A 14,722-nucleotide genomic window follows, 5' to 3' on the forward strand; every position below is an offset into this window, starting at 1 on the left:
GCATATCTAGTTGCGTGATCTCAATAACAACTGGTTCATGGAAACAGAATGGTGCAAAAATGTCCGTCATCAGCAGACAATACCACACATTCACTTTCAGGACATAATGTTGTTTCTAACCACGGCATGTGGGTTTTCTGCCCTCCACACCCTGCAGTCGTCTCTGTTCACATGTTCCCAAATGAAATGCAGCCTCATTCAAAAATGCTGTCATTAGCAGATAGTCACTATCTTCAACAAGTTCCAGAATCAGCTCAGCAGACTGTTTCTGATAAGCAGAAAATATAGCTCAAGAGCATGCAAAAGTTGAATTTTGTAACACATGCATGTATTTCCTGACTCTGCTAGACTTCTGTCTATGGGATATGTGAAAGACCAAGAACATGGTACTTCCAAGGCAAATGTTACAGATTTTTGTGGCTGGATTAAGACGACAATAGAATGGGTCCCACTGACCAGTATTGTAAATGTGTAGTGAGAGACAGAGTATTGCCTAGACATTGCCTGCACTACCAGTGGTGTCAAAGTAAGGTTTACTATAACTCAACAATTCTTCTTTCCAGCTGTGAAAACCCAAAGCAATGAGCAGAACAATTTTCATGAAGTGCATATTTCTTTTTCATCAGTTCATTTCTGGATATTGTAGATATCATGAGGTAATGTTCCACGTGTTATATAAGGCAAAAAAGGAAGGAAGGTTATGGTCTGATGGCCCATTGATGACAAGGTCAAGAGGGATGGAGCACAAATTTGAATTGGGGAATGATGGGAAAATAAATCATACCTATCCTTCCCAAATGAACCATTGCAACATTTTCCTTATGCAGTTATGAGAAACTAAGAAAAATGTAAATTTGAATGGTTTTACAAAGACTTTAGGTGTCTTTCCCTGAATGTGAGTCCAGTGTCTTAACCACTTCACATAGTTCCCTAGGAAACTTGGCAGTCTAATTTCTCTCTTCTTGAAGTACTTGTACCTAAATCTATGTGCATACCATGCAAGCCACTGTACAGTGCTCGGCACAGGGCACATCATACCAATATTATCAGTTTTCTTCCCTATCCCAATCACTTACTGAGAAAGAGAAAAATGATTGCCTAAATGCCTCTGTATGCACCCTAATCTTTCTTATTTTTTTTATCATGGTTCATTTACAAGATATATTTTGGTGGCAGCATATTCACTGCACAATGATCTTTCTCTAAATTTACCCAACAGGATTTTGCAAGAACTACATCATCTTTTTTCCAAGGGTTCCCATTTAATTTCCTTGAGCACTCCTGTTACACTTTTATATGGGCCATACTAACCTGTTATGATCCTAGTTGTATGTAGATTGTCTGCAGATGATGCTGTTGTTTACCATATAGTTAAGTCACCACAAGATCAAAACACGAGCACACAAATCACACAAATTTGAAGTTTGTTGATTTAACTAAATATCTAGGAATTACAAGTACAAACAACTTTAATTGGAAGCATCATAAAGAAAATGTGGAGAAGATGGACCCAAAAACTGTGCTTTATCTGCAGAAAACTTAAAACATGCAACAAATTTATTAAGCACATTGACTACACTATAGTTGCCCATCCTATTTTAGAGTATTGTTGTGCAATATGGGATCCTTGCAAAATAGGATTCATAGAGGACATCAAAAAAGTTCAAAGAATGGCAGCTAATTATGTATTATCATGAAATAGGGGAGAGAGTATGACCTACCACAGGTATGAGACATGAGTTGGGGAACAATCATTTTAAAAAAGGTGTTTTTTGTGGTAGAAAGAACTTTTCATGAAATTTCAATCACTAATTTTCTTCTTCAAATGCTAAAATATTTTGTGGGCTCCCACATACTTCAGGAGAAATGGTCATCATGATAAAACAGGAGAAATCAGACTTCAAAATTTAAAGATTTAGGTGCTTATTTTTTCCTATATATTGAGTGTGGAACAGTCTACAAATGTCCTATGAATCCTCTGTAATGCACTTTAGCATGAATAGCAGAGTAGTCATATACGTTCAATAAGTAAAGCAACACATTTTTTTTCTCGGACAATTCTGGTTGAAAAAAATGCAGAACTTGTTGTGGGAAATCATGTTTCATAATGTTCAGACAGGTGGTGGTGCTATATGTGGCTTCATAACAGCATCTCTAGCAGTGGTATGTTCCAAGCAGAGAGCTGTCATTGAGTTTCTTTTAGCAGAAAACCAAGACAATTCAGATATGCATAGGCACTTGTAGAATGTCTATGGAGATCTGGCAGTGAACACAAGCATGGTGAGTCATTGGGTGAGCCATTGGTTGTCATTGCTGCAGGGTCGTGCAAACCTATCCAATCTCCCACATGCCAGCTGTCCACACACAACTGTGACTCCTGCAATATTGGAACGTGTCAACACTCATTTGAGGTGATCAATGGATCACAGTCAAAAACCTCACTGCACAACTGGAAATCTCTATTGGTAGTGCTGAAAATGGCAATCCATGGAGTGGTGCCACACTACCTCTCCTTCAAAGAAAAGGATCAAAACTGCACCCTCAGCTGCTAAAGTTATGGCAACAGTTTTCTGGGACTCTGAAAGGGTTATTGTTTTTTATGTTTTCCCTCGTGGTGAAATGATCAACTCTGATGTGTATTGTACTACTCACCATAAATTGGAGAAATGACTTCAGTGTGTTTGTCACCACAAAAATGTAAATGAACTTCTTCTTTTCCATGACAATGCAAGACCTTACACAATTCTATGCACCTGAAAGGATCTCACAAAACTTCACTGGACTGTTTCTCCTCATCAACCCTACAGCTTAGATCTCTCACCTTCTGACTTCCATCTGTTTGGCCCAAATGGTGCAGCATGATGTTGGCTCTGACATCAGCCAGTAGCATGGTATTGTGCAGGCATACAGGCACTCCCAGAAAGGTGGCATAAGGCCACCACACTGAATGGAGATTATGTTCAAAAACAGAGTTTGTAGTCTAAAGAGTGGGGAATAATATAGTGTCTTGGAATCCTGAATAAAATGGACCTGTTAAAAGGTGTTTAATTAGTTACTGAATACCCATCATAGACATAGATATTGTGTAGAATTTTGTTTACAGGTGCACCACACTTTCCCAGAATCCTCGCAATGAATGTAAGTATTCCATTAGCTTTTACTAGTACTTATTTCATGTGACTGTCCTATTTACCAGAATTACCCATAAATACTTATGCTATGAGATGCATTGAAGAAGTTTGCTGTTAAATCACTGATACAGATAAATGTATGAACAAAACAAAAAAATATATATAGCTGATATTTGAAGAAATGAATAAACTATGGTCAAGAAAAACACAGAAACTTCTCGAGTACATTCATATCAAAGATTTAGTTTATTCAGCCATTATACTGAGTGACTGACTATTTTAGTTACAAACAAAATGAGTGAGTAGAGGGCAATGGAGCAAGCAAATAATGTTAATGTACATAGGTCCAGAAACCAATAGTTTCCCTGGTATGACTTATAAGCAAGAGCAATGACGCCAATGTTACAACACGATTAATGTCTGAGGCTATGTTTATTTTGAAACATCACAAGTGAAATCATCATTTCATTTTTATCATCATAATGCATATCTCAGAGTGGTAAATAGAGTTTTGACAGAACGCACATTGGTCATGGCTTGACTTCCTTGGTCTGCAGACGTGAATCCATTGGCTTGACAGTGTCAGTGAACTCAAGGAATGCATCGCAGATGGTTGTCAGTGTATTCAGAACACACCTGGGATTTTTGAATGCATACGGATATTTATAAGGAGAAATGCTAAAGCCAGCCTTCACATGAATGGTGACCATGCAGAACACTTGTAATGTTTTTATCCTCAAGTATGTACCTGCAATCTGTATCCTTTGAGATTGCTTTATAAGGTGTTGGTGTCCCCAGCCTTTGTATGTGATACTGGGGATACCATTGGTTTCTGCATTATTTGTTTTTTTCATTGTTCTCTACTCACCCATATATTTGTACCTATAATAATAAAACATCTTGTATAGAAATCATGAAGTACTGATGACTGCCTTACGATACATTCTGGAATGTGTTGCGAAGGCTGTCTCCCATTTTGTAAATGTAGTCCCATTGCTGCTTTGTCACAGGTATGCCTACATTATCAGCTGTCATTTGAGCTTCATCAAAAAGCCACTGAAATATGAACAATGGAGCTGCAATAACAGAAAAATATTAATTAACATATAGTTCATTGATACAATTAACAATTTACTGTAAATGTAAACTTTTAATTTCACCTGACATAAACAAATTATCCACAACTGATGAATATTTCATGCAATGGAAGTTTATTACAGATACTTTCAGAACCCTTCCTATCCTACAATTTCCTGCAGCAATCATTCACTGGTGGTTCCTTGATGTTGTTCTTCCAATGTTACTCATTACAAACACCTGACTTTTTATCACTATTACAAATTCCTCAGTTTCTGTGTGAGGACTTATGTGCATAAACCAGTTGTTCAGTGTTCACATTTTGATATGATCTTGGATGAGGTACTTTCCATATGCTCCAAGCAGTAATCTTTATAATTAAGTTTATCTTTCTGGTACCAATAATTTGTCTTGGACCTTAACACTCTTTCCAAATGATTTTGTTGGATTAAGTAGCATGTATTTTATGTCTGCAGTTATTACTTCTAATTAAACTTTCAAATTTGCTTTCCACAGTGTTGCTCAATACCTTCTGTGGTCCTCCTGCCATCATTTATGTGTAGAATGGTCAATATTTCAACAAATGCTTTAGGTTATTTGTGATTATACTATTCAAGTATTTTATGTATCTTTTTTTTTTAAATTTTAGTAATTCATTTCAGATGTAGTTCTGTTAAAGGTGCAAAATATATAAAGTAGCACCTTACCTACATATTACCAGAGTTTCATCATATATGAGATTATATTCATTATTTCACTCTTTGTCACACAAATCTATGGCACATCAATAAATGATTTTGGATTACGGGTAACAATTCACCAAACAGTAGAACCATTACATCATCAACAGGCACATAAAGCCAAACAGAGAACTTGCTAGCTTGCAGATTAATACTTTTTCAAGCTATAGCACATATACATACACATACATATGTGTGTATGCATGTGTATTTATGTGCACTCTAGCTTGAAAAAGGATTCATCCAAAACTAGCAAGTTTTCAGTTTTTAATGTTCCTGTCAACAACTCAATGCCTCTGCTATTCAGTAAGTTGTAACTTTGGTCATAAATTAATCACATTCTGGCAGAACTTTCCATTACTACACATCACTAAATCACATGTGTGTGACCAAGCTGAATGCTCCTTTTGATAGTTAATGAAGAGTGTACAGATGTTTGCCTAGTATGTGTAGGCTCTGATTCAACAAAAAATATGATACGGTGTCCTTTCTTCCCTCAGTCTTCCTATTATTCTGCCACTGAGTTATTTTGCATTAAGCGTCTTTACATTTTCTTGTTTTTACACAGCATGAAAACTTAAAATTGTATCTAAGTATGCAATGGGTGAATGAGGTTTCATTCTTTTGGATCCAGATATGGTATTCCCTATGTTAGGTAAGCTGGTGTCAAGAGTGGTTGTTCAATGAAGAATTGAAACTTTTGAAATGCTACGTGTGGGTTACACTAAAACATTTACAATCACAATTTTGTGTACAATCTGAGAGAGGCACTTTCCATCATAATGCTGTAACTTCTTCCATGCAAATGATGGGGAATTTTGATTTTATTGTTTGTTTGTTCTTTCTTCAACACTCTAAGCTTATGGATTATTTACATTGTAAATTTCTCCTTGTGTGGAGGAGCATTAAATTTCTATTTGGCTTGGAGCTCATCCTGCTGGATAGTTCATTTATCTAGTTACTGACAATACTGTTCATAGTTGGTGTTGACCATTTTGTTCTGTTTATTTCTTTGCCACAGTTCTCTACAAAACTTCAGCCTTTTGCACTTACCAATTCTTGTTTGAATGGTTGGTAATAGTGATTATTACTTGATGTTCTAGATTATACTCTGTATGTTATCTCATACTTTCCCTTTATTGGTAATATGTTTCTTGATTCTGTTACTAGTACATTCAAGCATAGATTGGTGTCCCACTACATCTTTTCTTGACATTGAAGTGAGATCTGTTTGTCATGTTAATGTCTTGCCTCAATTAATGTGCTGTAAATGCACTGATATTATCTTTCAAAATATTGGTGCACTGCTGAAATGGATGTTACATGGATTGACCTCTGTCAGTAAGTCGCCATAAATGTGTTGCAAATGTAATTGACCTTATCTTCCAATTTGTTGGTAACATTGTTGAAATGGATTTTACTTGGTCTGTATGTCACCAGTCGCATGTGTTTTGTGGGAAGTACTTTTACAGTCAGTGTTAAAATAAAAAAATTCTTTACTTGGTCTGTATGTCACCAGTCACATGTGTTTTGTGGAAGGTACTTTTACAGTCAGTGTTAAAATAAGAAAATTCTTTGAAATCTTGAAGGATGTATTTGTGGTCTCTGTGTAGGAGACACTGCTCCATTCATGCTTTACTAAATTATAACTTGAAATTTTCATCCTTTTTTTGTCTAGAGCCCTAATGTTGGAATCTATCAACAAAAAACTGAAAGTGATTGGCATATTTTGTGACCTAACAAAAGCATTTGACTGTGTAAATCACCAAATTCTTTTACAAAAAGCTGCACATCTCGGTATAAGTGGTGCAGCAGGGAAATGGCTCGACTCATATCTGTCAAACAGAAAACAAAAAGTTGTAGTAGATAGTCAAGTTGGTGTCCCTATATCTTCAGAATGGGGTACCATCTCATGTGGAGTGCCGCAGGGCTCAGTTCTGGGCCCCCTACTTTTTATTATATTTATAAATGATCTTCCTCTCTCTACGGAATATTGTAGATTCACCATTTTCGCGGATGACACTACACTACTTATTGATAATTCGGAAGATAAGCTTGAGGTAACGGCAAATAAGATTTTAAATGAAACGGTGAACTGGTTCAACATTAATGGTCTTATTTTAAATTACTGTAAAACAAACTACATTCAGTTCCACAAAACATCCAAAGATGAGGAAATATTTGTAAAGGTAGGTGAGCAGACAATGAACAGGGTAGATTCCTCAAAATACCTAGGCTTGCATATTGATAGCAAACTGAATTGGTCCAGCCACATCGTGGATCTGTGCAAAAGACTAAGTTCAGCAACATATGCATTGCGCATTGTTTCTTCTTATAGAAATATGGAAACCATGAAGTCAGCATATTATGGTTACTTTCATGCAATTATGGCATTTGGAATTATATTTTGGGGAAATCAGCCACTGGCTAAAAAAGTACTGTGTGTACAAAAAAGAGCCATAAGGATCATGTGTGGAGTCAATCCTAGAGCCACATGCAGGAATCTTTTTAAGAAGCTTGAAATACTTACATCCACTGCGCAATATATATTCTCATTGATGTGCTTCATAAGGAAAGAAAAATCCATCTTTAAGCTGAATAGTGCATATCACAGTCACAATACTAGAAGGAAACATGATATCCACTATGAACAGCCAAATCTAAGTATGGTGCAGAAAGGAGTCCATTTCAGTGGCTGTAAGATTTTTAATGCCCTCCCTTCAAGAATTAAGTGTTTGATAGATGATGATCTCCTGTTCAAAAAAACCTTAAGGCAGTTCCTATTGCAAGGATCATTTTATACATTAGAAGAGTTCCTGAACTACAGTGTTTAACATCTCTTGTATTGTGAAATGCCCAAATTTGTGTTTGTAATACCGAATATTTTTATTGTGAACATATATTTTGCAATATTTATTTCTTTGTAACACTTATTATTTTGTAATCTTTATCTCTCTCTAAAATGTATTTTTGTAGTGGGACCTAAGTTACTGTTCACTGTTTTTTGTTTTGTAATCTCTATCTATATCTAAAATGTATTTTTTTGTAGTGGGACCTAAGTTACTGTTTACTGTTTTTGTTTTGTTTTATGTATTACCATAAATTCTGGCCAAAAGCTTGTAAAATTGACACGTTCCATATCCTGTGATACTGTCACAACATGGATCACCGGAACAAGAGATAAATAAATAAATAAATAAATAATAAAAAAAATAGAGTTGGACGTTTTGACGGTTTGACTACTGCTTCACAGTATACTTATTCCCTCATGAAGTTTGTTGTAATTAACTCACTGCAATTTGAAAAGAACAATGATGTACATAATTACAATACCAGAAGAAGAAATGACAATTATTACTCCACATTATGGTTGACTTGAGCACAAGAAATTGTGGACAATGTAGATACACAAGGAGTCACTCTCAATAGACGTCAGGTGCATTTTCTCTGATATTTCAACAGATATTTGCAATTTTGTTATTGCATTGTGTAGATAGGGTCAGCCCAAACAAATAGTATTTATCACATCTTTCAAGTGATGCCCAGTGTTGACAAAAAGTGTGTTTGTTTCCTGTTACAAAGAAAATTATTTTTTAGAGAAAATTCTACATGCCTATTTGATAAGAGCAGAATTCAATATTCAATTTACTGATATGCATTAACAGCATCAGTAAAACAATTAAGAACAACCAGTACTCTAGCAGTGGCAGCACTGTCCCAGCCCACACTGACGGCTATTGCCAAGCACATAGTGCTACTGAGTAGCTGCTGGATTGCTGTTTATTCTTCATGTTATACTGTCTCTGTTAACACACATTGATAAAATGCGTATCAGACTAGACTAATTCAGGAGCACTTTATCGGATGGGCACTTAAAATTCCAATTAAAAAATAATTTTACTTATGAACTGTTTATGTGAAAACTCTTAAAGCTTTTTAAGTAAAGCAAACTTTATTAATGTTCTACACCCTTTATTATTCATGTCCACGCATTTATTTCTCAACATAGTCATTTTTCAGAGGAAGAGACCAGTTTGTTGATCCTGCTGAATATCTGACTCTGTTGATGGAGCTACTACCTCACCTCTGCTTGCACCATGTCATCACTATCAAAGTGAAGTTCTCGAAGTCATTCTTTAAGTTTTTGGAACAGGTGAAAATTGGATGGGGCCAAGTTGTAAGTGTATGGGGAATGATCAATGACAGTGAACCCAAGGCATCGGATTGTTGCAGATGTAACAGAGGTTGTATGTGATCTGGCATTGTCACAATGAAGAAGAGGGTGCTCCATGTGCAGAGAACTGTTCAAATTTGTGCTTTCAGAGATTACAGCACTCTGTTTCTCATGCACCAACATAGTTACATTACACACCACCATGTTACACTCTAGAATTTGAAGTCACCTAGCAGCAGAGGAATGCAACTTGCATCATCAAAATGGAAAGACTGACCAAATAACATGCATGACATGCAATACCTCAGTCAATATTGAGAACAGAATAAAAAAGTCACAGGCATTACTTTTCAGCACACTGTTATGTGTGTGTATATGAATTAATTTGTGATTTGAATGCAGTTAAAAAGAACAGTAATTCAGTTAATACGAGGGCTGCCATGAAAGTAATGCACCACACTTTTTTTCTCAGCCGAAAACAATGCTACAAAAGTGAAATGTTGTGTATGTATAATTTGAAGTTCCTGTCATCTCCGGAAGATAGCGTAGCTGCAGGACAATTTCAAAATAGCATCTGTAGGTGATGCATATTACAAGCAGTGTACCGCCACTGAATTTCTCACTGCAGAGAAAGAAAATGTGGGAAATATGCACAAACACTTGTGCAAAGTCTATGGAGCATCTGCTGTTGACAGAAGTACAGATAGTTGCTGGGCGTGGAGGATGAGGTCATCAGAAGGCAGTTCAGTGGAGCTCCACGATTTGCAGCAGTCAGGAGTACTACCCAAGGCTGTCACACCTGACATGTTGCAGTGAGCTGATGTTGCCATTCACGAGAACAGATGCATTATGACTCAGCAGTTGGCACTGCATCTGTCAGTCAGCAAAGGAAGTTCACAAGTGAAGCACTGGCTCTGCCACCAGGACAAAGAGTGGTACCAACAAGGCATACATGCCCTTGTTTTGCACTGCAGGAAGGCCATAGAACGGGATGGAGATTACATGGAAAAAAAAGGTGTGTAGATAAAACCTCATTTTTTTGTGTGTGTAATTCTCATTATATTCAATAAAGAATTGTTGAATTAAAAAAATGTGGTGTATCACTTTCTGGGCAACCCTTGTATTATCAACAGCAGTAATAATAATATCACTTTGCAACACAGCATAATTATTCATATGGTAGTACAATTAATGTCTTTTCAGTTTTGAGAGTAACATAGCTTGAAAATCTTTAGCATTCCTGAAACATATGTAGTCACATTTATCACATTTCTTAGTCTCCCAATTAACAGAAGTCTTGTCTCAAGTGTATCATTAAACTGAACGATTAAGTTACCTGGCTATTGATTTTATCCTTTCCAGATTACAATTACAGATGTAACAACGAACTCCATCAGAGGTGTATTGAGACTACACTGGACACATTCAGAATTATCCACCTGGATATTCAAGAAGTATAAGAATTTTTTATAATTGCCAATACAGGGTGATTTTTTCCACTGTGTACAAACTCTAGGAATTATTGATGAGAGGATATGGAACAAAAAATGTCTAATAAACTTATATCCAGAAATGCAATCAAACTTCGTTACAGAGACTGCGGTCTAATACACACTGTACCATGCAGCCACAGTTACAGTATGCACATACTTTGTTACAGGTGGTCTAATATGCACTGTACCATGCAGCCACAGTTACAGTATGCACAGTTTCCTTGAAGAGGGTGGTACTGTTCCTCAATCGTCATGTCCTAGCACCGTCTTCTGCCATAGTAATTGGTAATGTTGTGTCTGATTCACATCTCTTGCTGACTCACCTTGTATTGGATGTGATACAGTGTTGATCACAATGGTTCCGTATTTGAATTGAAAGCTGGCCGACATGGTGTTTACTTACGGAAAGGTAAATGGCAATGGTCAGTGGGCAACAAGGTTCTATCAGGAGTCCTATACCCACCAACAACAACCACAACATCCAATGTTTGCAAAAGTGGTTCACCATTTGCCTGAGACAGGATCATTTCAGGAAGCAGGAAATCCTGAAGGACATAGCCAAAATTTTTGGACACCAGACTTGGAAGAAAATATGATTAACACTATGGACGGCTACCACCACGTCAGTACCAGGCGGTTGGCCTACCAGTATAGGGTAAGACAGATGAATGTGTGGAACATTCTCCATGGCAATTGTTACTACCCTTATCACTTACAGTGTGTACAGGGTTTACTAGTGACAGACTTTCCACATCAGGAACAGTTTTGTCACTGGTTTCTCCAACAGGCAACAAAGATTCTGGGATTTGTGTCTTCCATCATATTCACAGATGAGGCTATCTTTATGCAGAGTGGTATCTTCAACTTTCATAACAGTCATCTGTGCAATAGTATGCATAACCCCCATGGTATAGTGACAGTGAATCATTAGCATCAGTGCAGCCAAAATGTATGGGCTGAGATAATTGGCGACCATATTTTGGGACCAGTCTTCCTTCCATAGGCCTACCAGACCAGAACTATCAGCTCTTCTTGCAGATGACTTTGCCTCCCCTGCTGGAAGAAATGCCATTGATGATTCAAAGGGTTATGTGGCTGCTACATGATGGTGCTCCAGCCCACTTTGCTGTTAACATTCAGACACATCTCAATCGTTTCTTCCCTGGTCGATGGATCGGACAAATGGTCCAGTTGGATGGCCTGCTCGTTCACCGGATTTCAACCTGTGCAATTTATGGTTATGGGCCCATCTTGAAAGTATCATTTATGCAGAGCATATTCCAGACATGGAGACACTGGAGTAGCATATTCATGCTGCATTTGACTCTGTTCAGATGCAGCCTGGCCAATGTGAACGTGTGAGACAGAACATGCTAGAGCGCATATGCACATGCGTTGAGACACAAGGAAACTATTTTCAACACATACTGTAACTATGGCTGCATGGTACAGTGTGAATTAGACTGCAGTCTCTGTAAAAATGTATGACTGAATAAATGGTCTCTAGCATGGAAACTATGCACTTCCAGACATATGACATCAGACCTTTTTTGTTCTGTATCCTCTCATCGATCGGTCCCTAGAGTTTGTACATGGTGGGACAAATCACCCTGTATATTTCTTTGATTACAGTGGCCATAACACACAGAAGTTAGTGAAAACTGTGATGACAGAACTGACTTCAGACTACATATCAGGTACATGACAATACACAAATTATTGATGCTTCAGAACGACACACTGAGGTGACAAAAGTCATAGGATAGTGATATGCACATATATAGTGGTAGTATTACGTACACCAGGTATTAAAGGGGAGCCCATTGGTGGAGCTGTCATTTGTACTCACATGATATACACTCCTGGAAATGGAAAAAAGAACACATTGACACTGGTGTGTCAGACCCACCATACTTGCTCCGGACACTGCGAGAGGGCTGTACAAGCAATGACCACACGCACGGCACAGCGGACACACCAGGAACCGCGGTGTTGGCCGTCGAATGGCGCTAGCTGCGCAGCATTTGTGCACCGCCGCCGTCAGTGTCAGCCAGTTTGCCGTGGCATACGGAGCTCCATCGCAGTCTTTAACATTGGTAGCATGCCGCGACAGCGTGGACGTGAACCGTATGTGCAGTTGACGGACTTTGAGCGAAGGCGTATAGTGGGCATGCGGGAGGCCGGGTGGACGTACTGCCGAATTGCTCAACACGTGGGGCGTGAGGTCTCCACAGTACATCGATGTTGTCGCCAGTGGTCGGCGAAAGGTGCAAGTGCCCGTCGACCTGGGACCGGACCGCAACGACGCACGGACGCACGCCAAGACCGTAGGATCCTACGCTGTGCCGTAGGGGACCGCACCGCCACTTCCCAGCAAATTAGGGACACAGCAATGAGAGTCACTTCTGCCTTGGTGCCAATGATGGTCGTATGCGTGTTTGGCGCCGTGCAGGTGAGCGCCACAATCAGGACTGCATACGACCGAGGCACACAGGGCCAACACCCGGCATCATGGTGTGGGGATCGATCTCCTACACTGGCCGTACACCACTGGTGATCGTCGAGGGGACACTGAATAGTGCACGGTACATCCAAACTGTCATCGAACCCATCGTTCTACCATTCCTAGACCGGCAAGGGAACTTGCTGTTCCAACAGGACAATGCACGTCCGCATGTATCCCGTGCCACCCAACGTGCTCTAGAAGGTGTAAGTCAACTACCCTGGCCAGCAAGATCTCCGGATCTGTCCCCCATTGAGCATGTTTGGGACTGGATGAAGCGTCGTCTCACGCGGTCTGCACGTCCAGCACGAACGCTGGTCCAACTGAGGCGCCAGGTGGAAATGGCATGGCAAGCCGTTCCACAGGACTACATCCAGCATCTCTACGATCGTCTCCATGGGAGAATAGCAGCCTGCATTGCTGCGAAAGGTGGATATACACTGTACTAGTGCCGACATTGTGCATGCTCTGCTGCCTGTGTCTATGTGCCTGTGGTTCTGTCAGTGTGATCATGTGATGTATCTGACCCCAGGAATGTGTCAATAAAGTTTCCCCTTCCTGGGACAATGAATTCACTGTGTTCTTATTTCAATTTCCAGGAGTGTACATTAAAAGGTTTCCAATGTGATTATGGTTGCACGAAGGGAATTAATAGACTTTGCATGTGGAATGGTAGTTGGAGCTAGATGCACAGGACATTTCACTTCAGAAATCATTAGGGATTCAATATTCTGAGATCCACAGCATTAAAAATGTGCCAAATATACCAAATTTGAGACATTACCTCTCACCATGGACAACATAGTGGCCGATGGCCTTCACTTAATGACCAAAAGCAACAGAATTTGCATAGGGTTATCAGCACTAACAGACAAGCAACACTGCATGAAATAACCACAGAAAACAATGAGGGACATACAATGAACACATCCATTAGGACAGTATGGTGAAATTTAGTGTTAATGGGCTATGGCAGCAGACAACCGATGCCTGTGCCTTTGCTAACAGCACAACATCATCTGCAGCACCTCTCTTGGGCTAATAAACATATTGGTTGGACCTTACATGACTGGAAAACTATGGCCTGGTCAGATGAGTTACAGTTGCAGTTGGTAAGAGCTGATGGTAGGGTTCAAGTGTGGCACAGATCCCATGAAATCATGGACCCATGCTGTCAACAAGGCCTTTTGCAAGCCGGTGGTGACTGCATAATGGTGTAGGCGGTGTTTATGTGAAATGTGCTGGGTCCTCTGGGCAAACCAAACCAATCATTAACTGGAAATGATTGTGTTTGACTACTTGGAGACCATTTACAGCCATTCATGGACTTCATGTTCCCAGACAAGAATGGAATTTTTAACGATGACAAAGCACCATGTCACTGGGTCACAACTGTGTGCTATTGGTTTTAAAAACATTCTGGAGAGTTCAAGCAAAGCAAGGTCGCCCAGATTGTCCAATATGAATCCCTTGTTGAGTCCATACCACATGGAGTCCTGCACTACACCAGACAAAAGGAGGTCCGACACAATATTAGGAGATATCCCATGACTTTTGTCACTACAGTGTATGTCTGAGAATAGCAAATAGCGTGAAGCCCCATG

At 39.1% G+C, this 14,722-nt stretch overlaps 1 protein-coding gene across 1 annotated transcript in view; it reads right to left on the minus strand.

The window, feature by feature from the left end:
* LOC124723127 (palmitoleoyl-protein carboxylesterase NOTUM) overlaps positions 1 to 14,722 on the minus strand; it is a 235,440-nt gene that overhangs the window by 61,509 nt on the left and 159,209 nt on the right. Inside the window, 1 exon segment of the mRNA XM_047248314.1 lies at positions 4,069 to 4,207. Coding sequence (XP_047104270.1) covers positions 4,069 to 4,207 — 139 coding nt within the window.

The sequence above is a fragment of the Schistocerca piceifrons genome, chromosome X, assembly GCF_021461385.2.
Source record: "Schistocerca piceifrons isolate TAMUIC-IGC-003096 chromosome X, iqSchPice1.1, whole genome shotgun sequence".
NCBI classification, from domain to species: Eukaryota; Metazoa; Arthropoda; class Insecta; order Orthoptera; family Acrididae; genus Schistocerca; species Schistocerca piceifrons.